Here is a 27,534-nt window from a genome sequence, read left to right on the forward strand (position 1 = left end):
TCTCCGTTAATCTAGAGCCCTCCACTGCACCGTCTGTCATATAGCCCCAATGTCTACTCGACACGTTAAACCTGAGATATTACTACTAGTATTACCAAAAGAAGGATGTATAAATTAGTGCAGCTTTTTTTTTGTTTTTTTTTTAGAATCCGCATATTCTTGTTTGCGCGCGACGGAAATAAGCAACGAAAGGCGGGTTCTTGGCAACGATGGAGATGTACTAAAAAGGAAAAAAATTAAATACCGATTACACAAAAGGGCAATGCGGAAATACATGTGATCGCTGGCATGCGATAGTAATTACGCCCAAAAAGATGCTACTGCGATGCAATGTAACTACGATGAAGTGATTTCGTTATGCCGATTCGCTGAAATTGTTCTGCTTCTAAGAAAAAATTTCTGCCAGTCGCCAGCGCGCGGCTCCATCCGCTGTTCTCGCACTGCTTGATCTTGAATTATCTGTCTGGCGACTTATATCTACTTTTCGCAGTCATATTTCCCGTTCTTAGTGTCTGACGCGACAGGCTTATGATTGCTAGTGTTGTTTTCTTTCTTAGAACGCTTGGGCGATTGAATACGTTGAGCCTTCACAACAATCTGCCTCGGCTATATAGGGTACAGGTGGGTATTGGGGGGTGGTGAGATGGGTGAAAGTTTTTGAAAGTGCATTTTGACGAGTGAATCCCCTGATGTGTCGTCCACCGGAGTGTGCATCAAGGATGGAGGCTGCACGCACACAGCGCGGTTATTTTTGGGAAAGCAGGCTATACTGCTAACGCAGTAAAAAGAACAACTAAAAGAGTATGCATAGTCTTACCTCTGACTCCGAGTGGGATTCGTACTAATGGCGGCGCAACGGAACACTCGGTTTACAGATGCTTTAGGCTATTCGCCTATCTTGTAGGCTTCTTTTTATGGTTGTTGCATGGAATATTTGGAACCTCTCTGACCCTCCTCATGCCTTACTTGACCGCGTCGAATTTAGCGATCTCGTCATAAGGCCTCACGTCACCATAACTCCCTGCGTCCGCCCGCACGTGAAAATTCCAGATGGTGCACACGCCATGAAAGGGGAACCAGTCAGGAGGTTGAACTTGCGCAGCATATTCCTCCTGCGTTAAAGTGCACTGTGTCTGAACAGTGACCTCGTGGAACGCGGCGGTTCTGCGTCCTATGAACACGAAGAGTTCGTGAGGAATTCAAACGTTTTTCATCGCAGACACAAATGTTATAATGAAATGTATGATTTCAATGGGCTTTTTAAGAGACTGCTTAAGTATGTTTTAAAAGAATACAGCATCATGACAAAAATATCTATTTATTGCTGAAATTGTTTCTCGTTGCTCGCACAGGTTGAAATGCACTGACTACGGCCCAAACGCCCCTTTGGCGCGAAGGTAGTACGTTCAAACATGTAAGGGCCATGTCTGAAGGGTTAAAAAGGTTTTTGTGGCCGATTAAAACTAAGTCGAGCCCACTTATAGCGAACTTGACGGTCCCGCAGGTTCCATTCGTTATGTCTGATGTTCGTAGCAAGTGGATTCTTCTTACAACAGCCAAAAATACTGAGGCCGCTAAAAGTGGCAATTATTTCTTACAAAGCTGCCTTATGCGTGCCTACTTGTGCAAAGCAGAGCCTGTAGCGGCTCTTTCCAGGCTATCTAGGGCGATCATTTAATCCTCGTCGAGACCTTGCTACCAACTATCAAATTTAGGGACGGCGTATAACTAATCATGGGTGAAGTGTGCATGGCAACTGGTGGCAGATCGGCCACGTAAATGAGATTCCTGGCAGTAGGAAGAGCTCGCACTTGGTGTTCAACGTCTCCGTCGGAGTAGGCGCTTCTGCGACTTTGTGGTCCGCAGGAACGTAGTTATCCCAGGAAACATCCGGTCGGCTATGGATCAACGAAGCGTTGCCAGAAATCTGCAATCATCTGGTCACGCGTGTTTTCGAGCTTCTTCTGTTGTTATTGGGCTGATGCAGCGACGAAGTAGTGCAGCGCTTCTGGCGCAGAATGCATCCGTTGCACTGGCAGCTATATGACAATGCCTGCACATTGCAGCGGCGCCAAAGATTGAGACGACTGGACAGGCTATGCGTACCACGTGACTGGGATGGCCAGCAAGGATTTCAAAAATTATCTAATCGCTGTTTTTAGTTGATCCGCGAGATTGGTCAGCAGCTTCGCTTTTGACGATGCCCCTGTCTCACGCGCACCACGCTTCTTCTACTCAGGATGCTTTGCCGAGCCGGCGAACGCGTAGGCAACGATTGCCCTCGTTGGCCATCGACGCGGGTTTGGCCGGCGGTTACTTACAATTTCAATAGAGAATTATAGCATATCGTTACCGTGTTTACATTAGCATTTACAGTGTTAACGGACGCCGGACTTTCCGGTTAGCGCTGCGCACGGCAGTGCCGCCTTCTAATTCCATTTCTGGGTTGACATGTTCTTTCCGGGGCGGTGTAATGAAGGTTGAGAGGCGCTATTTCATCTGCGTGCTAAGCGGAAGGACGACCTCTACCTCGGGTTAGTTCACCACGCCATCTCGTTCGCTATAACCGAGTGGTGTGGCCAGAGTTGTTCGCTGTATCTGCGACGAATTTCCATTGCCCTTATGCATATTTTCACGGTAGCACCACACCCGCTCGAAATAAGCGAGCGTTCGCTATATCTGTGGCTATTAAAGTGGGCTCCACTGTACATCCGCTGACTTCGCTTTAATACACTAATATCAAGAAAGTTTAGGTAAGGCTGTAGATGTATGGGTAGAGGAAGTAATGACCGCTAGCAACATTTGTTATCTGCCTTGTGGAAAGGCCGTACAGGTAAGTAAAAGCCAAGAGTGAGAAAACAGAATGAATCAGCACTCGCGAGCATGTCCAGAAAAGACAGGAAAGCACTTACTCACCTAATAAGCATAGCTGCCAGAAAGGGGTTGTTTGTAGCTTTGGAAATAAATGCCTGAAACAAGTTGGTGGACAAATGGTGCACGCCAGATTAACCCCTCTGTATCACTCTATCAAGGGCGCAAAAAATTCTGTGGACGCAAAGGTTGCCTTTGATAGCGCCCCAGGGAGAGTCCCAAACATCTATCACGAACAAATGTCTTACTTTACTATAGTGAGAAGCCACGATTAGCTGAGTTTTTGAAGATACTCAGTTATATATAACGTGAGTCACAAAGGCGATGTCGAATAGGTGATTTAAATAAAGTATGTTTGGTAAGTTCTTTATGTTAGGGAGAGCCAGTGCTCCCACAAGGCTCTCGTTGGGTGGGGGATGGGCGGTGGAGGGATTCTCGAACATTTTCTTACCATGTAGTAAAGCAGGGGGGACTGGCAAGTCGGTTTCGGTGTGACGGAAAGGTATCTGTCTGTATGTATACGTGCCGATACTTGACTGTTTCATTTCTCAGTAGTGCACGGGAACGTAGCGGGCACGTGCGGCGGCAATTTTGGGGCCCCGTAAGTACACTGCGTACTTACGGGGTCGTAAGTACACTGCGTACGAGACCTATTACTCGCGCTACGGGGTCTCCCAAACTGCTCAAGCAGGAGGGTGTTGTAGATGCAAAATGTATCGGCTTTTCGTCCTACACCTCATAAGGTATATTATAGCGTATATACACAGCCGATTTATATTTATTTCGAGTTTATTTTATTTTGCGGCTCTTACCGTCAATTCGTCTTTTTTCTGCGGACAATAAATAAAATGGGTAAAGTGAGAACATCTCGCATTAAACAATTGTTTCGTGCTCAAGTAACGCAGTAAACACGACAAAAGGAAGAAAGGAGATCACACGAGCGCTGACTAACAACTGGTTATTTTATTCTGAAAAAGTATATAAAGGCGCAGGGCACAAGAAACACCCCCCCACCCCGCCAAAAAAAAAAAAAAACACAACAAAGGTTACAACTTAAAAACCATATTGCGCATGCACATCACAGTCGAGTCGTGACGTTTTTTTCAACGAAATTCGAAAAGTATCTTCGATAATAGACGGCACTCCCCTTTCTCCTGGACCTCACACAATGCCAAGAAAGCCTGACTCCTTAACTACCAAACTGATAGATGGTGTAGCAACACGCTCATCTGCTTGCCCACTTAGAAAGACAAGTCTCCTGTTTAATCACTCTGATCGAATTTTTAGGGAGATGGTAGAGGCCTTTATGATCAGGAAGGATGCAGATGATTCACTTGCCACATAGCGCTAAAAAGACACGGACACACAGGGAAACACACAGGACGGGCGCTAGTACCCGTCCTGTGTCTTTTTTGTGTCCGTGTCTTTTTAGCGCTATGTGGCAAGTAAACCATCACCAACTCGCCCAAGCTTTCACTCTGTCTATACTGATGCAGATGGGCGTGTTGCTTCATCATACATCAATTTCGTAGATAAGGAGCCAGGATTTCGTGGCAACTGTGTAAGGTCAAGGGGATAGGGGAGTGCCGTCTACTATGGAATATAGTCTTCGAATTTCATTGAAAACGATGTCATGACTCGACTACGATGTGCATGCGCAGTATGTTTTTTAGTTTTAATTTTTGCTCTTCTGTTTTCTGGATTGTTCACTGTGTCCTGCACCTTCATATACTTTTCCGAGAATGTAATAAAAAGTTTAGTTGGCATCTGTGTCGTCTCCAGACTTCCGTTTGTCCTGTTTCCTGCACTGCTTAAGCAACCGTTACCAACTAGCCCACTTTTATGTTCTCGTAAACAAATCTTGCATTTTTTTATTTTGTATAGCGATGTGCAAGAAAAAATAAAACGCATATCACTGAAACTCATCTGCGTTCTATTTTTTTTTTGTCCTCAACCCGTTTGAACCCGTTTGAACCGGTTCGAGACGGTTCGAACCGGTTCGAACCGGTTCAGTACGTGGAAGGGGAGCTATATGTGCTTTTGTTTCAAGGGCCTTTTTCTGCGTTAGCAAAAGTGTCATCACTCGGCGAAAACGTTGCGGCTTTTGTTTGTTTTAAGCCGCCAACTCAGGGCTCTTAGCGGATCAGGGAACTTTCCTGGCACCTCCAGACATAGAAGCGTCCTCCATTGGGTACCCACCGCCCAGCCGCTGCTGACAAGCTGCTCCAACTCAAGCAAGTTTCACTGAACAACACACAGTACGAAGTCACCTCGTACGTAGCTAACGACCCCCTTAACGCCCGTGGTGTTATACACGGCATCACCATGGACTTTACCGAAGACGACTTTGCCGCTAACCTTCGTGTTGACGGCACCCGACTCCTAAGCGCCCGCCGTCTCGGACGTACCAACACACTTCTGCTCACCGTCGAAGGGCCCCGTCTACCACGCTATGCCGTCTTCTACAGCGGAGTGTACCGCGTCTAACCGCAAAAGCCGCACAGCAAACAATGCACGCATTGTCACGCCATAGGACACCGTGCCGACGTCTGTCCTAACAAGCCTAGCCTTGTTCGGTGCTCGATTTGCAGCCAACCGTTTCCTCCTGACCAAGACCCAACGACTACCCCACACGAATGTGAATCACACTGCTGGAACTGCAAGGGCGACCACACACCGTCTCATCCTGAATGCCCCGCAAGGAAAGAGGCCGACGCTGCAGTCCTAAAGTGGCACCGCGCCCAACGACGCCATCGCGCCCGCGCCGCCCCTCCACCCCCTAAAGCCGACGCGACCAACTGGCCGCCCCTGCCTACCTCGAACCGCTACGAGGCCCTTCAGCTCTCCTGCAGCAGCAGCAGCAACAGCCCGGGGCACGAGACCGCGCAAAGAAGTCAATCTCGAACCAAGCCCTCTGCCAAGCGGCCACCGTCCACCACTCCTGGTGCGGCAACCAGCACCTCCACCTCCTCCACTAAACCGCAAGCTTCCGTGTTGCAGTCACAGACTCCACCAAGTCACCAGGTGAGCGGTCCATCTCCCACATCCATCGCATCCCCTCCCCCGTCCTTCCAAAACCGATTTTACTCACGTCCCTCCACACCTACTCCACTTTCACCCCTCCCTACCGACAACGCTATTGCTCTCATACAGCAATCCCTTGCTCCCGTCCTATTGGCCTTACAACAACTGACGGCTCGCGTCGAGCAACTAGAGCACCATCTCCTCTCCCTCGCGTCCTCTGCCCCACCCTCTCCCGACGCAGACTCCAATGCTCCCCCTCGAATGCGCGCAAGCGCCCCTCTAGTGCCTAACCTCGACACAATGGAGGAAGACCGGCATGATGAGTGATATCATGCGACACACATCCCCACTCCAAAACCCTCTAATTATTTGGCAGTGGAACTGCCGCGGTTTTCGTCGCAAGAAAAATGCCCTCTTGCAACACATGCGGATTACTGGCGTTAACCCAGACGTCATCGCACTGCAGGAAACGCACGGTGCCTTTTCTCTGCCAGGTTACGACCATTTTACTCAGCCAAGTGTAGTCATGAAGAGAAAAGGACATCAACGCCCCCTCCTCCGCCGATTTTGACGGTTACATACATACGGCGCACGATACCCACCATTCAGGAAGATACATCCCACCTCAACTCCGGGACGAAAGAGCATGTCCTGACACACTCCACCTATCAGGGTCACCGTATCACGATTTTAAACTGCTACTGGACTCCCTCCGATTCCAAAACCAGCATCCCACCTTTGTATACGGCCCTTCCTGCCTCTAATGTCCCTACTACTTTCGTCCTTCTTGGTGACTTCAACTGCCCACACCCTGCATGGGGATACGACCGTACTTCAGCCTCCAGACGAAAACTCGACCGCTTCGCCAGTATTCATCACCTCACCCTCCTGAATGACACGTTCATGCCTACACGCCTAGGATGTGGAGCACAATCCGACACAAACCCCGACCTCGCATGGATTCGCAGCGATCTCCGCGCTTCTTGGAGTAATACGGGTGACACGATGGGGAGTGATCACTGTATTCTTCAGATAACGCTCACGTCCCAGCGACCCTCCAGACCACCCGGAACACATCTACCTCCCACTATGCTCGTAGACTGGCCAAAGGCTCGGCCGGCCCTCGACTCCTTATCAGTCTCACTCGAGGACCCCGAAAAATGGTGTAGCGCCATTATGGAGACCATCTCCCAACACACCAAACATATCCACCGATCTCCCGACTATCCATACATTGACACACACCTACTTGGGCTATGGAAACAACGTCGCCGGGCCATAAAAGCTTGGCGCAACTGTAGATCTAGCCACGCATTGAAAAGAAAAGTTGCTGAACTAACGCAAGCAGCCCAAGAATACGCTGACCAACTAGCCACGAACAACTGGCTTCAGCTCTGTGATGACATGGTCGAGAGACTCCACACTCCAAAAGTCTGGCACATTATGCGCACCCTACTTGGACAGGGTAAACCTCGTAACACACTTCAAAAGCTACAGTTGGTCCTCTCCGTCTCACAAGAAGAGCTGGCTGAGCAAATCCGAAATCAATTTTACCCATCCTCTACTTCTCCTGCCAGCTCCCCGTCATACCCTTACACCGAAGAAGAAGCAGACGAGCAAGGAATGAATTCCGGCTTTACATTCGCCGAACTTCAGGCTGCTCTACGCTCCCTTAAGCGAAACACAGCACCCGGCCCAGATAAAATTACCTATGGTACACTCCGTAATCTACCCGATTCAAAACTAGACGAACTTATTCAGATTATTAATACTGTTTGGCGCTCCGGGAAAAATTCCCGCTGCATGGAAAGAGGCACACGTAATTATGATTCCGAAACCAGGAAAATCCTCTGCGCTCATCACTAACCTCCGACCTATATCCATGACTTCTTGGCTAGGGAAGCTGATGGAGAAGATGGCCCTTACCCGCCTCGAATGGCACCTGCATACCAATCGCTGTCTTGCTCCCACTATGGTCGGATTCCGCGCCCACGTATGCACACAAGACATTGGACGGCAAATCTATGAGGATTTGTACGCCTTCCCAAGCAGCGCACAGCTTCGAGTTTTGACCGGCGTGGATATCAAAAAGGCTTTTGATAATGTCGCCCACTCCGCAATTCTTACCAACCTGGCAGACACTCGCCCTGGGGTCCGCATGTTCAACTACATCAAAGACTTTCTTACAGACAGGACCCTCCGAATCATTGGCCCCGACGGCACACCTTCCGCCCCCTTTCCCCTCACCGCAGGTACACCACAGGGATCCATTCTTTCACCTATGCTTTTCAACTTGGCAATGAAAGAACTGCCCCGAAAACTCGCTGAAATTCCTGGCCTACGCCACGCTATATATGCGGATGATATCTCTCTCTGGTCTACCACAGGAAACGCCGGGGAACTAGAATCCACTTTGCAGCAAGGCCTCGACGTCGTTCAGGAGCATGCACGCCGCATAGGTATGAGTTGTTCCGCCGAAAAGTCGGAATACATCGTGGTTTCTAACGCTCCTCAAAAAACCGCTTCTTCCTACCGCGAACTCATTCAACTCTCTCTCGCGCACACCCCTATTCCCCGACGGAGCCACATCAAGATCCTTGGCTTCACTTTTCAACAAGATGGCAAGTGCAACGTGTGGCTTAGCCAACTCCTGCAACAACTGAACCAAATTCGCCGCATGCTGTCCCGCATATCTCGTCAAAAGCATGGACTCAGAGAACACGAACTCCGTCGAGTTATAGAAGCACTCGTTTATTCGAGGGTCATGTACGCCTACCCCTATCAACGCCTCACATCCTCTCAAGTAAGCAAACTGGAAGCCTCTCTGCGTCGCTTCACTCGATTAGCCATGGGAGTTCCCATCTACGCCGCAAATGCTCTGATCGCAGACGCCGCCATTTTCAACTCCCTCGAAGAACGCGCAGCAGCACACCACCGAGCCCAGATACACCGTCTCTCTACCTCCGAGCAAGGCAGAGACCTCCTCAGCCTTTTCGGACACACCATTTCCCAACTACCCCCGCTTCAACCATCTGCTCCCCCGTGGAAAAGCCTCCCGCGTCTTACTGTAAAACCCATTCCACGCCACATGTCTCCAACGATAAATCCCGGGCGGCGTGAAGCACTGGCGAACCATTTACCCGTACTGGGCCACGACACTTACTATACCGATGCCCATATCCTCGAGCACCAAGTAGTTACTGCAGTAGTCGGCCCTCGAAGCACCTCCACACATCTCCACACAGGAGTGCCCTCCTCAACCGACGCAGAAACTCTGGCCATAGCAGAGGCGATTACGCTTCACGACCACCTGTCCTCCACCATCACCATACGTGCAGACTCTCAGGCTGCCATACGCTCATTCGAATCTCAAAAACTCCCTCCCCATATCCTAGACACTTTGCTGCAATACCTAACAGCCCACCCTACGCTCCATGTCCGCCTTGAATGGATTCCTGGTCATCAAGGTATACCGGAGAATGAGCTTGCTCATGCTCTGGCCCGTGAAAAAATACCACCGGGCCCTCCGACTGCCTGGCCAGCCCATTATAATCCCAAGGCAGACCGCGCTACACATCGACAGGACCGCCGCGAACACCTTCGCAATTTGCGGCACATGCGACGAACCCTTCCGTCACCCTCCCATTTCCTCTGCCGTGCTGACGCCACTCTAATTCGACAGGCACAGACTAACTCCCTTCCCTGCGAACTGTATTCCCACTATATCCTTCATAAACCGGGCAAACCCGCCTGTCTCGTGTGCGGAGAGCATCCCTCCAACATTCATACATATTGGTTATGCCCCCGCGCAACTAACTCTCCCACCATACCTTCCTCGCATACCTTGCCTCCCCCCTTTCACCTCACGTGGGCCCGATGGACCGCTCCACCAACCTCTCTGCAGCCCACCCTCTGGCCGCTCCTCGCCGCCCACATCCGACGCATCCAAGGGACACGTGGCCCTACTCTGCCACCGCCGATAAATAGCGCCCACCAAACGGGCAACTAAGAAGGCTCGGACTTGAGCTGAAAAATAAAAGTTATCTCTCTCTCTCTCTCTCCATTGGGCACCTTCCGGTAGATGCACCTCCGGGTATCCACCGGTAAAAAAACTACGGATGACTTAGCGTGCTTAGGCCAAACGCGAATTCGGGCCCTAGTATTTCGGTTCCGTTTCGAGGCACGGTTTTCATGGCAGGTGCTGCGATTTCAAGTCGATGGCAGGTGTTACCATAAGTGGAGCTTATGAGACGCAGGTTGCTCTTCCGGTGTAACCTTTCGTTACCAATCATTAATTTAGCTGCCACCTGCCACGATGGGAAGCTTGCTCAAAATCTGATGGGCAGGTTGCGATTTTGTCATAGGGTCACGTGACCTAGGGTCATAGGGTCACGTAGGGGGCCACTTAGGTGGTAGAATAGCAACCCAGTGGGCAGAGGGGCCTCACTCAGCGCCCCAAGTGGAGAACAAACGCGCGTTTTGTGTGTGCAAACTGCGACAACGCATTGCGCCTAGAGCCATGTTTCAAGGACTACCATACTCCTAAATACTGTTGAATATTCTTGTAGTTGTGAGTCATGCTGGCACTAAAACACTGTCGCTAATTCTAGAGGTGGGCGAATAGTACTTTGAAACTGAACTGAATACAAATAGGTTAGCTTCGCTATCGAATCGCGTAGGAATAGTGTAGTTAAATACTCAATCGAATACGAATCGAATACGTGATAATTCTCTGTCTGCGTGAATATTTGTGGAAAACAAAACAGAAAAGCTCTAGCGGCGGCGCAATCAGTCGTGGAATTAAAGATGTAGCTGTTGAAAGACGCAGCACTTACCATCATACGCGACACGGAACACGAAGTCGGTATACCAGGTGTCCCAGCTAAATGTAACCAAGCTTTTAAAAAACACGGGATGTCCTAGCCGTCTGAAACCAAATGAGGGTTGTTCAGAGTCGCGTGACCTAGTCTGCAGTATTTTTTTCGTTCTTAAAGGTTGACTAATTAGTTAACCTTAATTAACTAACTGTTTAATCATTGACTTGAGGTACAAAGTGTCAATAAAAAAGTTGTACATCGCTTTGAGAAACAGCTTACCCAGACATTTGCAGCGAAGTAATATTTACGCAAAGTAGTTTTTTTTACCGGCCTTTAACCATAACCCGCACAATTAGAAAAAGCGTCCACATGACAACTGTGCCACTTAAACGTCTCAAGACGCGCCTTAAGGAATAAAAAAATCCGTTTTTTCTGAAATCCTCTCCTCGATGAGACTTTGGATGCACATTGGGGCAGAGAAGTGAGCGAGCAGCTGGTCACGTGACAACTTTCTTTTAAGTCCAATAAATGAAGCTACGTAAATCGTAACTTGACGGAAATAGCACTACTAGCAGTTTTTCGAGGCGATCTAAAACTTTTTCATTACACTTTCTCCCTGAAGTCAATAATTAAAAAGTTAGCTAATTAAACTTAACTAATGAATTAACTTTGAAGAGCGAAAAAGATACTCAAGACTAGGCCACGCGACTATGAACAACCCTCTGTTGGTTTCACTGGACTAGGACACTTCGCCTTTTTTAAATGTTTGGTTACATTTAGCTGGGACACCCGGTATATGCTTCATTTCGGTCATGCTATAAGCAATGACAAATTACCTTCTGCTGCTGATGAAGACAGCGAACAAACTAGCGCTCAGTCTGAGTTGATGAGAACGACAAGTGTTTGAGCCATGACCTCCTATATCAGCCATGAATTCAGAGCTTCCTTACCCTGGTTGAACTTTGCCCTTTCGCCCAATGTTGAAGGCGATATGCATGACGATTACTAACGCTGCAAACATACGGACTGTGTCGCGGCGCTAAACCCGCCCTTGCGCAAGGACCGATCGCCGCAGCATGCTGTGAGCCGCCGAAGTGGACCCTGGTTTTGAAACAGTTTCCGAAAGTACGCCATGCCCTATTTGAAGTTGACACCAATTATTCCAAAAATTTTCGAGAACTTGAGAACAGATTAGATTCATTCCGAATAATTTCGAATGTGCTCTATTTGTTTCCTTTATCCCATTGAAGAGAATATTCGAATCGCTATTCGAAAAGTTTGAGTATTGCACACCCCTACCTAATTATCAACTCATTTTCTCGACTTTGCTCATTTTTTATTTCAAAATCCGCAATAAAAATACGGCCACCACGGTGGCTCATTGGTTATGGCACTCGGCTACTGATCCGAAAGACGCGGGTTCGATCCCAGCTGCGGCGGTAGAATTTCGATGGAGGCGAAATTCTAGAGGTCCGTGTGCTGTGCGATGTCAGCACAGGCTAAAGAACTCCAGTTGTTAGAAATTGCCGAAGCCCTTCACTACGGCGTCCCTCAAAGCCCGAGTCGCTTCGGACGTTAAACCCCCATAGTAGTAGTAGTAGCAGCAGGATTTGTACACCATCGGCCCAACCCGAAGCGTTTCACCAAAATTGACCTCGCCCTTGCTAGTGGCCCTATCCCTGAACACGATGAGGTAAGACTGTTGGGACTTTTTTGTCCGCGGCAACCGCAAGATCGATACAATCCTGCAGAAGCGACGAATGACTGGAGACCAGGTGGGTCGCATGGTCCGCCGGGTATCTAACAAACGGGAGGGAGGGGGTTCCGATGCAATGACGCCCCGAAGCTGGGCAATGAATTCGTAACTAGCCGGACACTCTATTCGGCATCCTATTTCCACTCGCGGAAATGTGACTAGAACGCCCAAGACATGATCCTTCGAAAAATATTTGTTTGTTCATTCTTCAATTATTTGTTCATTCTTCAAAGCTGTCGGCACGCAGCTTTATCGCTTTGTTTGCGATGCAAGACGCGCCTAGATTTGTCTCGATTAATCGCATCCAGGCGGAGCCGATTCTACGTTCCTCCAGAGTGTTCTAGTAACTTTCAAAGCTTTACCTCGAAAGTTCGCTATCAGCTTTAAAAAGAGCACGGCCAAGAGCGGCAGGGATTCGGTTCGACGACGGCCGAGCACGCTTGCTGCTACGCCGCCGCCGCGTGATTAAGTTCTTTGCGGGCGCAAGTCAGCCCAAAGAAAGAGTTTCGTTTCGAAGACATTCTCGCTGTGTTCTTGTTCGCCGGACTGCAGTCACAACTACGTGGCAATATATAAGAGCGCCCTCGACCTCCCCATAACAACGTCCAGTCAACGGCTCATCGATCTCGGTGCGGCCAACACCTTTGCGGTGCTACGCGAGGCGCACTTGCGGTTGAAGAAATCGTCAGCCGCCAAAAGGCTCCTAGACTACCTGCACGTTGCCTACAAAGCACAAACAGAGGAAGGGACCAAGGTTCCAGAGGAGTCGCGCCACTCACTACATGTCCAACCTCTGCCACAAAACATGACAAAGGAGACGCATGAGTGCCGTCGAATCGCGCACACGACGGCCCTTAACGACCGCTCCAGCTCTTGCTACGGCTGTCGCTACAGAGCGTTCTACACGGATGCTCCTGGCCCTGGCAGTAATCCATCAAAATACGTACGTTCAGGGACTCACTTTCCGTGTCCCCCAACAATAAACACGTGGAGGAGGTCGCCATAGCACTCGCTGCTGTATAACCAGACTACCGGGTTATCATTACCGATTCCTGGGAAGCCTGTAGGAATCTAGAACACGGGCGCATCTCTCAACGCATCGCCGAAAGTTTACATAGGTGCGAGTACCGGGATTTCCCGGACACACGTGTCGTCGTCTGGACCCCGGTACATGCGGGACTGGAGAGAAAGGAGGCTGCTGACGCCTCAGTCCGCGCGCTCAACCACCGGCATCGCTTCGACACTCGCCGCTTTAGGTCGCAGAGCATAGCCCGGCTATCACATACAGAGACATTGTCAGTTATATCACACCCATCATAGCCGCTTTCATTCCCCGCGAAAAGGGCTAATCAAAAGCAAGAAGCGATGACTCCTTCGGTTATATACCAACACGGTACTGTGCCCGGCAGTGCTGCAATATTTTAATTCGGCTTTTAGCGGGGAGTGTTCGGATTGTGGGTGCGTGTTCTCGGACGTGTACCGCATGGTGTGGGCATGTCCCTCTAATCCTGCTGCTTACCCCTCTTTCCCCTTCCCCACCCGAGACAGCTGGAGGATGCTCGGGTGCTGTACCTTAGAGAGCCAACGAGCTCTCGTGGCTAGGGCCCACGGGTGTCCCGGGCTAGGGACCCCTCCTAGAATATGTAAGGGCTGGCCCTCAAGGCCAGTTCCCACTCTGTTCCGTAAATAGCCTTGGATGAATGTTTTCCACCAGCACCACCCAGGCGGCAGACTTTATGAGCCGAAATTACCACTGAAAACGGAAAATTTACGAAAACGAACGTTTGGTCATGTTAAAGGCTTCACGCGCGAGTTGAGTGTTCTGCGCGCTCTAGCGAATACGATAGAAAACCAACGAGTGAAGAAACCTAGAAACCTCTTGCATTCATTTACTATTGAAATCATACTGCGCTCGTCGATTGGCTGCTGTCCGCGCACTCGGCCTCCCAAAATACCCACCCTGACATAAGAATGACGTTGTGGCAAAGCGAGCCGGTTCCGAAGCGAACCGTGTCGTGGATTCTGCCGGAGAGGCCGACTGTCTACCGAAGCACCAGCCGGTGATTTTCTTCTCTCGTCGTTCCGCCAGCCTCTCTTTCGTTTACGTGCCGTTTCAGCGGCGGTCTTGATTCTTCCTGACCCGCATCTGGCCGCCTTCTTTTCTTCTTCAGCCTCGACCTTCGAGCCTCCCATGGAGCGTCCCCAGCTGAACTGCATGCGGATCACTTCGACTCGTTAAGGCCTAAGCCACCATCGGAGATCATTGGTGCGTATCGTTCATAGGCTGGCACACACGCTCCCCGTCCTCTGGTGCCGCGAAGAGCCAACGGTGATCGATAAAAGAGGACGGCGTCGGGTCAGCTCCGGCCACGTCCGGGGAAAGGGGGAGGGGCGCCCCGGTAGCCTGGGTGTATAACAGGGAATGAAAGGAAGAAGCGATGGCAGGTAGCAGAGTGCGCTTCCTAGCAATAAACGTACGTGTCCCCACAGCATCAAGGATCAACAACGCACCGACGCTTGACGCTACAACCGGCGGCGACGCCACTCGGTACAAAAGAGTACCGCATTTCCTTTCTCCTCCGCCGCTGGCATTGTCAGGAGTATGGCCAAAGTGGTCCAATGCTGTCAGAACAGCGAGCACAAAATTTGCAGGTAATTGCAAGGAGCGGCGGCCGTCCAAAGCCTCTGGACTCCCTTCTAAGGCATGCATACTTGATCAAGTTGCTGCTTAAAAAAGTTAACGTCATTGCTTCCGATTTCTTCTAAACGTTCACGATATCACTAAAGCTGTCTGTGCCAACTACGCATAATATTATTTTGTAATTTACAATACCGACGTTACTAAGACAGATAGAGAGCACACCACAGCCGCAATTTTCATAGAAGGAGCGTCAGGCAGCGGATGTCACATACCTTCCAGATCCGTTGGCGAGAAGAGGGGCTTTGACCCTAACCATGTGTGGATTTGAACGCCCATTGGCCGCCGCGGACGAAGGGAAAAACTTTTGAGCCATTATTTTGGCCCGTATAGGATTGTACGGTGACTAGGGGAACTGGATTAGAAGTCGATCATCATGAACCGATAACATTCCAACAGCTGCTCGCTCATTAGGAAATTCTGCATGTCTTGCGAATGAGACGATATAACGAGCACTAATGGACAGTAGTGCTTGCATTCGCAGACTTTATTTTGTGTATCTTTACTTTCAATCAAAGGGTCGATGCATGCTTAGGAGGGGGACAATGGCGCGAAACTTTGTAATGCTGATTTGTTGACGCTCTAACCCGCCAGCTCAGGGTTTTATCACTTTGTGCCGATAAATGCTACCAGACTTATCTGGAATATTAGTAGCCGCACGCAGTTGGTTCTACTTTGTTCGAGAGAATCGTAAGCGATTACCACGCCTCATCTTCAAAGTTCTTCGCTAGCTTTAAAGGGTCTTTCCACGCCAAACGGCCGAGACATCCTGTTCAACCATCTCCCGTTTGTTAAAGAAAATCACGAAAACTTACTAAAACGTTTGTAGTCTAACCTTAAAATATTTTTGGCGCAAGAAAAATTATTCTTGAGGTCATAGCGGTCTGAAAATTTCGAAAAAGTGCGAAATAAACCACCGCTCAATAATTAATAAAAAATAATTTATTTTGAAAACTTTCCATAAACTTTTCGAGGGCACCTGCACATATTTTGTCTTTCTCTGTGATACGAAACATGTTTTTTTGTACGGGTCATTAAGGCACGTCATATGTCATTACTGTCCTCGACCTCACCGGCATTCGCGCGCTTAGTAAACATCGGACGAAAAATGAGCCGCGGAGAGCGAAGCTTGTATCGTATATTGTCGGCCAGGAGCGATGAAAGCGGCGGCGCTTGGTGGCCCCAGCGTGAATAATGGTCGCTTCGGGAGCCGGCAAGCTCGTGAACCTAGCAGTCTAGCAAAGGTAGCGACAATTTGCGCGTCTGGTGGTGGCATGGAAGTCCAAGCGAGCTGGTGCAAGTGCCTTCTCCTCTACAGTTTGTTCTCCCTCGCAAACTGCTGCGAGTCTAATGCAAAGGACGGTAAGTGGTTATAATACGTTAAAGCGAAAATGAAAGGGGCTTTATTTGGTCATATCAGAAAGGGGCTGCCTTCATCGAGGGTGGTGTTTCTTTGCTGAGGACTCCAGTGCTGCGGCTACTATCTAGGCCCCACCAGAGTGGTTCACAGGAGACCTCGAGAGTTGAGTCGGTCAGCATCTCCTTTTTCATTGACGTTGCATTCGTCGCCCGCGAGCATCGAATGACGAGAATTCGAGCCGCATTCTACCTCACCATTCAGAAAGCTGCAGTGGGTGACTACTGAACGGTGCTATCTTGTGAAATGTACCCCCCTATTGGTTCGAACCCGACCGCGGCGGCCGCGTTTCGATGGAGGCGAAACGCAAGAGGCGCCCGTGTGCTGTGCGGTGTCAGTGCACGTTAAAGATCCCCAGGTAGTCGAAATTATTCCGAAGACCTCTACTATGGCACCTCTTTCTCTCTTCCTTCTTTCACTTCCGCCTTCCTTCCTTCCCTTATGGCGCGGTTCAGGTATCCGCCGAGAATTGTGAGAGAGACACTGCGCCATTTCCTTTCCCAAAAAAAAAAACAACCGACCGACCGACCGACCGACCGACCAACCGACCGACCGACCGACCGATCGACCGACCGACCGACCGACCGACCGACCGACCGACCGACCGACCGACCGACCGACCGACCGACCGACCGACCGACCGACCCCATATTGCAAAAAAATAAACCTATCGACGCAAGTGAACAAAAATCGTTCTCAGTATATCGACACGGACACCAAAGACAAAGCCGACGAGCTGTAGACCAGAATGAAGGAGGAGGAAAAAACGTAATTAAAAGAAGGGGTGTTGTGCGAGCTTATAGTTGGGGTCCTCATTCCAGGGCTCCACTGGCTTGAGCTGCCCTGCGGACGTGTCAATGAAGGTCCGTTGGTCCTCCAGGTTATCGCTGGGGAGCAGAGCCTCTCGACGCTCAGAAGACGTGTTTTCAGTCTGCAGAGTGTTAGGTTTGTCCTCACATGACCAATAAATGGGTAAGAGTGTAGGGCGGGTCTAGCACCGCGGACATGTGTCGTTGTATACTGTTGTGTCTATGAGATGTAATCTATCGAAGTTTGGAAATGTGTTCTTCTGTGTCTGCCCCGAAGAGACTGCATCTGGGGTGTCTAATTTACTATGAGGTCAGGGGAAGTGTCTTCTCTGCAGACGCTGAAACTCGAGGCGTTCGTTATACCTTGAAGGTAGCGGTGTAAAAGCGGGCACGGTGTGTCCCCGCTCGGTTGATAATGCCTCGAGCTAGAGCATGTGCCCTCTCATTTCCCTCCAGTCCCTAGTGGCCTAGGGTCCAGGGGATTAGGTGGTTCTTGGTGAGGGGTGGAGTGCCCATGAGCCGGCTGACTTGCTTGGGAACTCGGCCTCTCAGGAAGTTTCGACACGCGTGCTCTGAGTCTGCTATCATATGAGCGCTTTGGCCTTGGAATCGTAATTCCTGAAGGAAATGGCCACGGTGGTGCCTTACGCGGCCGCCGGTGCTTCGGCTCTTACAGAAGCAGTGAACATAATGGAGAAGCGGTGGTCCACTGCTGCCACTGTGTAGTTATCCTGGTCCGGGTATGCTGCTAGGTCCACATAAACCACGTTCGTGGAACTGGCTATAGGCGTCGGTATAGGTAGGATTTTAGCGCTCATCCCCTGCCTGCGGGAACGTCTTTGAGCATATGTTTCGGTATCATAGCCATGATAATGTATTTCCGGTGTTGTTTTTCTAGGGAGGATTCAGCACCCAGTGTGAGAATGTCCGAAACTGTGCTTACTCATTGTAGGATGGCTCGTCCAGCTTGGGTGGTCTGAAGTCTTCGTATCTGAGATGCACGGATTGCTTCAGTTAGTTCCTTTGAGGTGTTAACATTCCTAGGTCGGTCAGGCGCTCCGTCGAAGGGTTTTTAGGAAGGTTAAGGGCCATCTTTTTGGACAGGAGCAGCAAGTTGACAGCAGAATCGACTGTGCGTCTGTTAGAGATGCGGCAACATCACTTTTGAAAACTACGTTTATCAGCTGTATCATATAGGTCATTAATTTTACCATACAGGGTGGAAAAGCTTCTCCGTGCTTCACATTCACAAAACAAGCCAGAACAATCTGTCTCAAGAATAAGGGTTCTAGTAGTGCATAACGTGCTTTGATTAATTTTCCTTGCTGTATACCCTTGCGCACTAAGCTGTGTTGTGACACGACCTTCTTATGTGCAGAACAAAGGCGGATGGTCACTGATTCCAGATACAAGTGCACCGGAGACGGTGTTGCCTTTCTCGTAATTTACAAAGCAAATATCAATTATAGTTTCAGAAGTGTCAGTTGTTCGCGTGGGACAAGCAATAATATTTCTGGAGTAATTCCTGTAGCACAGTGCATTTCAGCCCGATCCTCACATACATAGAAACACCACACCTTTCTTTTCTAATCTAAACAAACAAAAATGACTCTAGCCATCAAAACTAAACACACCAAATTCATTAGCAAACCAGCTCTCCGTGAAACATAGAATATCAAATTTGAGGGCAAGGTCACCAAAAAAAGCTTCGAGCTCTTCGCCTGTATTCTTTAGGCTGCGACAATTCAGTGCAAATATAGAAAACGATTTACGCGTCCATTTGTCGTCTGAGATATGCTGGGTAAAGTATTTATAGTCACACTTCGTTCCATTCGCGGCCAGTACCATAAGCAGCTCTTGAGAGCACAAAAATATTAAGCTGGGGCCCTATTCTGCACCGCTCTCAATATCGCTCTCAAGTTTGAGAGCGTGACGTCAAAATGACGACACCGCGAGATGCGAACTGCGGAATCACCTTCCTCCATGTGCGGAATCAACCATTCAGCAGCAAGGTTGCGGTGGCTAGTAGCAGGGCTCCTCCCCGGAAGCCATAGAGTTTCTTACTATTACCTAGAGGGAAAGCTGGCGACCCCTCTATGGGAGTTTGCATGGAGACCCCTCGAGACCACTTCAGCCACCATGGGCGCTCAAAGCATCATGGGGCGGTGAGCTACTTGTTGTAGAACTACAACTTTTCGCCAAAAAATAATAGAAAAATAAAGCTGTTCAATAACTACGAATGTCCTAACATTCAATATCTTGTCTAATGATTGCAACAAACGAGCAGAAAAGCATTTAAGTGCAAAGTTTACCCAAAATAAGAGATGACTAGCTTTCCTATTGGCCAAGTGATGAACACTAAAAAAAACTAATATTTCGTAATTAACGGGTGCATTTTTAAAAGTAAACATGTTTTCGAAAAAAATTTATGTTGCTTAGATACTTTAAGAGGTTTTTTAATGGAATTTCGGAAGAGTAAAACCTTTTATTGGCGTCATGTGTCGTCGCGTTTTCACTACTATGGCTTTTGCACACTGCGTTCGCGCCAAAGTCGTCTGCGCACACGCGAACAGCGTTTTTGGAATGAAACATCTTAGTAATGACACTCCGTGTTCCTGAAAAACTACGACTGTCCCGCAACAAGTAGCTCACCGCCCCATGATGCTTTGAGCGTCCATGGTGGCTGAAGTGCAGCGCCGCCAGCTTTCCCTCTAGGTAATAGTAAGAAACTCTATGCCGGAAGCATTTATTCGCACGACAAGGGGCCATATGCTAACGTCTTGGTGTAAAGACGCAGTGAATAAAATGAACAATGTTTTATTTTGCTAACAAGCTGTGTTTCAAACTCAACAACACTAAGTAAAACAAGAACCGTTCTTAGATTTGCAATTAAATTTGCTCTTCAGTCAATTTTTTTGCCGCAAGGATGCGCTAATGACGGAAAAACGTCGGCTAGGTGGCGCGAACTGCCCCCCGATTCAAAGGATTCAGCCTTGTTTATCCACCCGCCCTCCATGCATCCACTCACATATGCATCCATCGTGAACATGGCAGCCAGAAAGAAAAACAGCTGATTCCGCGGCTCTATAGCTTTTTTTATACGTAGTCTAGAATCAAGGTAGTGACCGGATGTCTTAAGTGCGCGGAAAAATCTATTTGAAGGCAGTGATTACCGCGGGTCTGAAAAGATCGACTTGCAAGGAGCGCTCGTCTGGAAAATCGACGAAGACAACTTTAGCCCCTGTTATAGAAATGTGCTCTAAGGGTGACGAGTGGTTGTGTTTATTTTTGTTTAGAAAATATCGGACGACCATGTATCATCACACTGCAGCAACTGCCGATAGGCGGGAGCAGGCATGTGCAGCTGCTGGGAGCTTGCAATCTGAGTGCGGGAAATGAGCCGACACGCCCGATTACTGTGGCAGCAATCACTCATCTGCCTCGTAACCAAGTGATGCCGCTCACATCGGGCTAAGCACTTGATTTTCAGTTCGGTTGATGTTCAATTGCTGCGGTATTTTTTTTTTGTGCTTGCGCGAGGTGCAGAAATTGTGATGTTTATGCTCCATTTAGTTTCTTCAGAGAGAGAGGCAGCACTTGATGTGGTAAATGTGTTATTGTCACCGAGGGTAAAACAAGCTTGTTCCACCAAGGTCATTTGCTGATCTTCTAACTGGTCAGGAATCAACCGGGGAGTAAGTAGGGTGATTGTATGGCTTGTGTAAAGGCTAATTGCAACGGGGCAGAAAGTTGAGCCAATCGAGCGTTGGCTGGTACACAGTAACCTGAATTTTCCACAATGACTGTGTAGAGGCAATGTTCAAGTTCGCATATGATGCAGGGCATTGAAGTAATGCGGAGGCGATACAGGCAGGACAGTGCAGTGGTGTGCAATATGTTATTGCATTTTGCAAAGCAGGTGGAGTGATCGTGTTGGTATCGCTGTGTTTGGTGAGGGCAGTGTCTGAAGGGCTTTACATCCTTCTCATAGCTTCTAATATGCACTTTCTTTCAGCTCAGAACAACACTTGGGTTTTTTAAATCTTGGTCCCTCGTAGCTGAGGCACATTGTATATAGGCCCCTCCAATAGAGAAAGGAACAACCAGTTTGTACAAAAGACGAAGCATTAAAGTTGAAAAAGGATATTAAATACCAAGAGAAAAAGTAGCCTGAAAGCAGTTCAAGGTGCGACAGCATAAGGAACTTGTCAGGCCGTTTCACAGCGTCACAGTCATCAAGGGCAAGGCTTCATAGTGTTGTCCTATTGCAAACCAAGCTAGGTGTCAGTTATGGGGGCACTCATTGAGTGCTGAAACTTTCCTATAATGGAGCTGCCTGTATATTCTTCGAGCTGTAGAGCATTGCATTCCCAGTAACGGTATTGCATGTTTTGTTATTGTAAAACGACCTCTACCATCAAGCTAAAAGCTTATCTTTGGTATTTACACATTTTATACATGCCTTCAAGTCCTGAAAATCCATCATGTACACTGTACCATGCAGTACTTAGTGAACAGGCACCCTCTGTGTGAAAGAAAACAGGCACTTTGAACTCATTTTTTTTCTTAATTGCACTTGAAAATGCCATATGATCATTGTACATCAAGGTAAAGCATGCTTGTATATACACTGCTTCTTCTGCAATAAGAACGGTCACGTGAAATGCTGTGGCTAAAACAATAAACGCTCTTACTGAATGTATGTCGCACTAAAAAAAAGCATTGGTGGTGCTTTCTGATTCCAACAACCATCACAAACATTTAGTGCCTTAACTCAGCACTGCACTCTTGGTTTATGCATGTCCATCGCACGGGTAATGACCACAGGCACTGTACCAAGGCGGAAAGTGATAGCAGGGAAGGGGCAGGTGGGTCAATGTAAGCATTGGCAAAAGAGAGTGCACACTGATGCGTTTAACACACGGGGTGAACTGTTTCAACACCTGTTCTGCTTTCAGAGAGGGACTGCAACGAGCTGCTGAGGGACTGGGAAGTATACTGGCAAACACACTGCCAATAAAGTGGCAGCTGGTGGGGCACTTGTTTAAACACAGTTATAAAGGCTTGTATTTGGCAATACATTCAGACCACGAGGCTGGCTGTGGGCAAGGGCACAACCACCACACAGTTGCTCCACACATGCAGATATGTGTTGTGCACCGACACGAGGCGATGACAGTGGCAACAGAAACATTGGCTGTGATATGACTCTTCACGCCAGCATGGTGAGTCATTGCCTGACGCTAGAGTTGCCATCGCAACTACCCTGCACCATCTCAAGGTATGCCTGCCTCTGGAGACGGGTCGTCCAAAGAGGCCGAAAATACAGTAGTGCATTGGTCTCCCCTGGAGGTAGGCAAGGAGGGATCCTGTCTCTACTAAGCAGCCAGCATGTAGAGGTAGCCCGTTGTTTCTAGGTCAGTGGCAGTGTCGCCTGTGCCCTCGGCTGACATGGATGCATCCAAAGAGAGGTTGTGAAGAGTGGCACGTGCAGTGATGATGCACACTGTCCACTCCCACTGGCGGTGGTGCGTCCAGTGCTTTTGAAAGCACAGGAAGTAGCTATTCGGCCTATCGATGCAGTGCTCAACCACAAATAGCATGAAAGAATGTGGCATGTTGTACAGGTCTTCAGCTGGTCGGGTCTGTGATGCCACGCCAGTGGTGCAAGCAGCCATGGCTGGCTCTAATGTGTAGACACTGTCTCCTGCATAACAAAAAATGACGCAGATAAGCATGTTCTTTCTCAGTGATCTCAACAGCCTTACAGGACGCTCTACTATACAATGGAAGACTCATGCCAATAGCCCATAGCCAGGCTCTGCAGAACATGACATGCATGAGCATACAGACAACACAAGATGGTGATATATAAGTGAGCACTGCTACAAGGTCAGTATTCTACCATCCTACTGATATAAATGATGCATTATGATTGCCTACACAACACAAACGCTGTCAGGTGCATTTTGCCTTGGTTTCTTAGACAGGAAATATCATGTATTTCAAATATATTTCATGTATTTCATATCCTACGGCGCCTTGAACCCACCGGTGGCGAAGAAGCGCAGCGCGCACAGTACCTGCCGATCCACCGACCGCCCGCTCACCCGCACATACCCAGTTCAACGGCGAGGTCGTCGCACAGCCATTGTGCACATTGTGCAGTCTCCTTGAAGCGTCGAAACAACTCGTCTCGCACGTCAAAACCGTTTTCATGCACCCTCCTACACCATTGCTCGCGCGGAACAGCCGCCATATTCGATCACAAAGATTGAGAGCGGTTTATGAGCTGCCTTTTTCGCTCTCAAGTTTCAGCCCGCATAATTAGGTGCGCAACGTCACCACTTCAGCCTTGTTCACACGTCACCGTTGACGCAAAAAACCGCCGGCCAGGGCCGACCAATGGGAGCGTTGCATACGGCGGCGTTGTGAGCGTTTTAGTAACTTTTTAGTATTGACAGCGGTGCAGAATATGCCGCCTGATAGGGCCACAATTGAAGCTATTTCGTTCTAGCTTCCTGGCTCGTCCCCGTTTCTACTGGACGGCCGAGGCTTTGGTGACATGCGATCGATATCGCTTAGATCTGCGATACGCAAGATAGGTATTGACTCACCTCGACGTGCAAGAATCTTTCCATTGCTGGTCCAGACAATCTTCCAGCCTACTTCTTTCTTTCGTGAGATAGCAGCGCCTAACAGTTGCTTGTTCTTTCGAGTCAGGTGCTCGTTCACGAACACCGTCTGGGTGTTGCCTGGCAGGAAAAGGTCTTCTGTAGTTAGGCACTTTTTCCTCGCCTTAGCCAAAACAGCACTGCGTTTCAAGCGGCGTGTGAAAAAAACAATTGCATTCTTGTTGCAGGATTTTGGCACATCAACTTTGTGACACACATCGACGTCAGCATCTTCAATCTCCTATCCGAGCTATTTGCCTATTTCTTTCACAGCTGCCACTTCATCGCAGACATTCGGTAGTCCCCTTATTTCCAAATTATTGAGACTCTCATATCGTTCACGTTCATCTACTGTATCTTCCAGGCTTTTGTTGTTCATTTCCAGCTCCTTGTATTTTTTGTAGCAGCTTCTTCCTATCGATCTTTAATGCTTTGATGTCCTGTTGGATTTCGGTTACACTGTCGCAGTAGCTAATTACAGCCTCCACAGAGTAAATTAACAATTACAAAAAAGTGAGGCAGTTCTGATAAGTTATCTGCCTTACCCACTTCTATTAGCACTAGACAAACATACACGAATTATGAAAAGCCGGTGCGGCTTCCTTGGTTGGTTTGCTGCCGGAATTCATGCACTGTTATTTTCACCAGCCGTTGTTTTTAATGCGGCACCAGTAGAGTTGCCACACCCAAACCCCGCTGTTTTCCGGTGTCAGGAAATTGGCTGATTGGTTGAGAGAAACCACGTGACCTTTTAACGTCATCACAACTTGCCCTGATTGCCCCCCCCCCCCTCGATTGGCGGAGAAAGGTTACGTGACCTTGTGATGTCGTCATAGCCTGCTCCCCACCATGGCGGGTGGCAACTAAACTAAAATTGCTCAAGAAAGGTCACGTGACCTTCTGCTGTCAGCACAACCTGCCCAGTGGGTTGTGAGGAATATTTCATCTAGACACCAAATTAAACAGATAATCTAAATCAAACATCCAGAAAAATGTAGTATATGCAAATGTCGGCACAGTCAATACATAGCGGATACCTGCAGCTGGGAGTCCCAGTATGGCGGTTGATGGACTGACCATTGCAAATGAAGTGACGCAATTGCACACAAAATTTGCGACATAATCTGCGATAAATTTGAAATAAAATGCTATCGCATTCTGCTTTTAAGGCGGCTTAAGCGTCCCCATAGTTTTACTATGTTTCGTGGTATTTTTCCCGCGTTTTCTGGTAAACACACAAGCAGCAACACTGGACGCTTGGTGTGCGTGCTGGAGGGAAGGGCGGGTTTGAACATACGAAGAGCATGCGCCTCCGGTCGTAGTAGCGTAAATATTTGCGGTTCGTTGTTCGCGGTTCGAGGGGGTAAAGACCAAGCTCACTAAACGTGACGCTCTGTTGCGCCGCCGTGAAGAAAGATGAACCGCCGAATACGGGGCAAGCCCAATGCAGGCAGCTCGGGTTTGCATGTCCTGATATTTTTTAGCAAGGGACTTTTCCGCATCCCGACCATTTCCTGTCTATCGCGAAAGAATAAGTGTCGCTCGCAGTGGTGCTTGCTACCAAGTTCAGGTCACTGAAATTGTGCCGACGGTTACAACTTGTTTTTTCGAATACGAAGTAACTGATTACTGAAAATAATAATTGGATTACCAAGAACCTTACTCCTTGCTAAAAGTAATCAGTTCATTAACAAATTCGAAGTTAATGTAATTATTGATTGTAAGTTATAAACTACCTGCAATGAATTACGTACAACTCTGGTAGGAGGTGACTTGCTGCACCAAAACCGCATAATCTGGCTGGCACTGCAATCAAGAATGCATTGTCTGAATTTCATGATGCTTATTGTGCGCTACACTTTACGGCACAAACAACGAAGAAAGGAAGGACACCGACTTGACGGGGCGCGAACTGACAACTGCTTAGCAAGTAAGGAAGGCTTTCCATTTTTATACAGAGAAAGACACGTGCCACGCGGTTAGGAGAAGGAAAGTATAGGGCCTAATAAGTACCATGCACTACCAACTAAACCCCGTCCTCGCCTTTCGAAGTTAATGTTTTCGAAGACAGCCTTCCTTTTTGCTGGCTCGTCGCTGTCACCATCCTAATTAACGAATCATCCGATGTGCCTTGGTGGTGAGTTCACTGAGTCACTGCTGTTAGGTGTCCAGCTGCGAGAGCAATCGCCTCCTTCCTTTCTCGTGCAGCGCTCTTCGTATCGACCACTATTGGACGCGTAACGCAGCACTTCGTCAAGGTCTGCTCAAAGATAATGCTGAAGATGAAGCCCTACCCTCCCGCTTCTCTCGTCGACAAGGTACAGTGATTCTTCCGCCGCCAAATATCGGGCCTACCAGTTTTGCAGGCGCTAAGTCGTGTCTCTTTGCGCTTGCCATCTGTACAAATGCCTACGGGTGACGTGAAAGACTGATAACGCTGCTGTGCTCCTGGAAAGCGTTCCTTGTTTCGTTCTGCAACTTTTACTGAATCGGCAGTTACTCCTTGACCGCAAGAAAAAATTGTTCTCAGCGAACCTGGTGCACTTCGAATGCTAGACAGGATTGCAATAAAGCTCATGTCATAACTGCGATCTTAAGGAAGAAGCAGACAAAAAAAAGGAATAATGGCACGGCTAACAAGACGATTAGGAGTAAAGATGACACATTTGGGAACTTCGGGAATTTTTTTCATTGCCCATCCATTTTGTCCATATATAGCGTTCGTACGGCTATAACACCACCTTCCTCAAGGGAATGTGGGGACTTATTCCGCGTGCGCGACGAATGTGACATATATTAGAGTCGACAAAGGGTTACGACGTCATAAGACGGCAAACGATCGTTTCCCATTAAAGACTGTGCGGTAGATGCAGCTGAAGCTTGAAAAAACTACAGGATCTCGGGTTTCGTGTACACATACCTGCAGCCTAAGCGAGACAGGACTGAAATTGTAACAGGGAGTCTTTTGGAGAGTAATTGCATTGCCACAACCATTGAACTCTCAAAGAGCAAACATTATACCTTTTGAGAATAACTTCACAGGAACAGCACCTCCTTTTAAAGCGAAACTTCTTGCCTCATGAGTGGTGCGGACAGGAAGTGTCACCAGGGGCTGTGAATAGGACGTGTGGACAGCGCGTGTCCTCATGAAATTTCGATCACTCAGTAGGAGTGCAATTATGATTTGTAATGATTAATAATGATTGAATGGTAAGTTAAATGATGGGGTCGTTAAATGGTATAATTAAACAATGTGGCAAATAATTTCTCAAATCACTCTAAGTAATTCACGAAATTGGTGAATAACTAGGAATTTCTACAGAGTGGAACGAACAAAAAATTATTTAAATTCATACAAATTAATAGAACTACATTATTAAAAATTTATTAATCATCATGATCGTTTGCGCGACGACTTCTTTCAGTCACCCCCTGTCATTTTTCCTCGCCGTGATCATCCCTGCAAAG

The 27,534-nt window shown here is 48.4% G+C and overlaps 1 protein-coding gene across 1 annotated transcript in view; it reads left to right on the forward strand.

Annotated features, from left to right (window-relative positions):
• Nucleotides 1-16,335: 16,335 nt before the first annotated feature.
• Nucleotides 16,336-27,534, forward strand: part of LOC149362208 (uncharacterized) — a 33,158-nt gene continuing 21,959 nt past the window's right edge. Inside the window, exons 1-2 of the mRNA XM_089569662.1 lie at nucleotides 16,336-16,528; nucleotides 26,275-26,384. Coding sequence (XP_089425788.1) covers nucleotides 16,441-16,528; nucleotides 26,275-26,384 — 198 coding nt within the window. The 5' untranslated portion in view covers nucleotides 16,336-16,440. The remainder of the gene's footprint in view (nucleotides 16,529-26,274; nucleotides 26,385-27,534) is intronic.

Source organism: Amblyomma mixtum, chromosome 2 (genome assembly GCF_055824585.1).
Source record: "Amblyomma mixtum isolate Tamu chromosome 2, ASM5582458v1, whole genome shotgun sequence".
Taxonomy (NCBI): Eukaryota; Metazoa; Arthropoda; class Arachnida; order Ixodida; family Ixodidae; genus Amblyomma; species Amblyomma mixtum.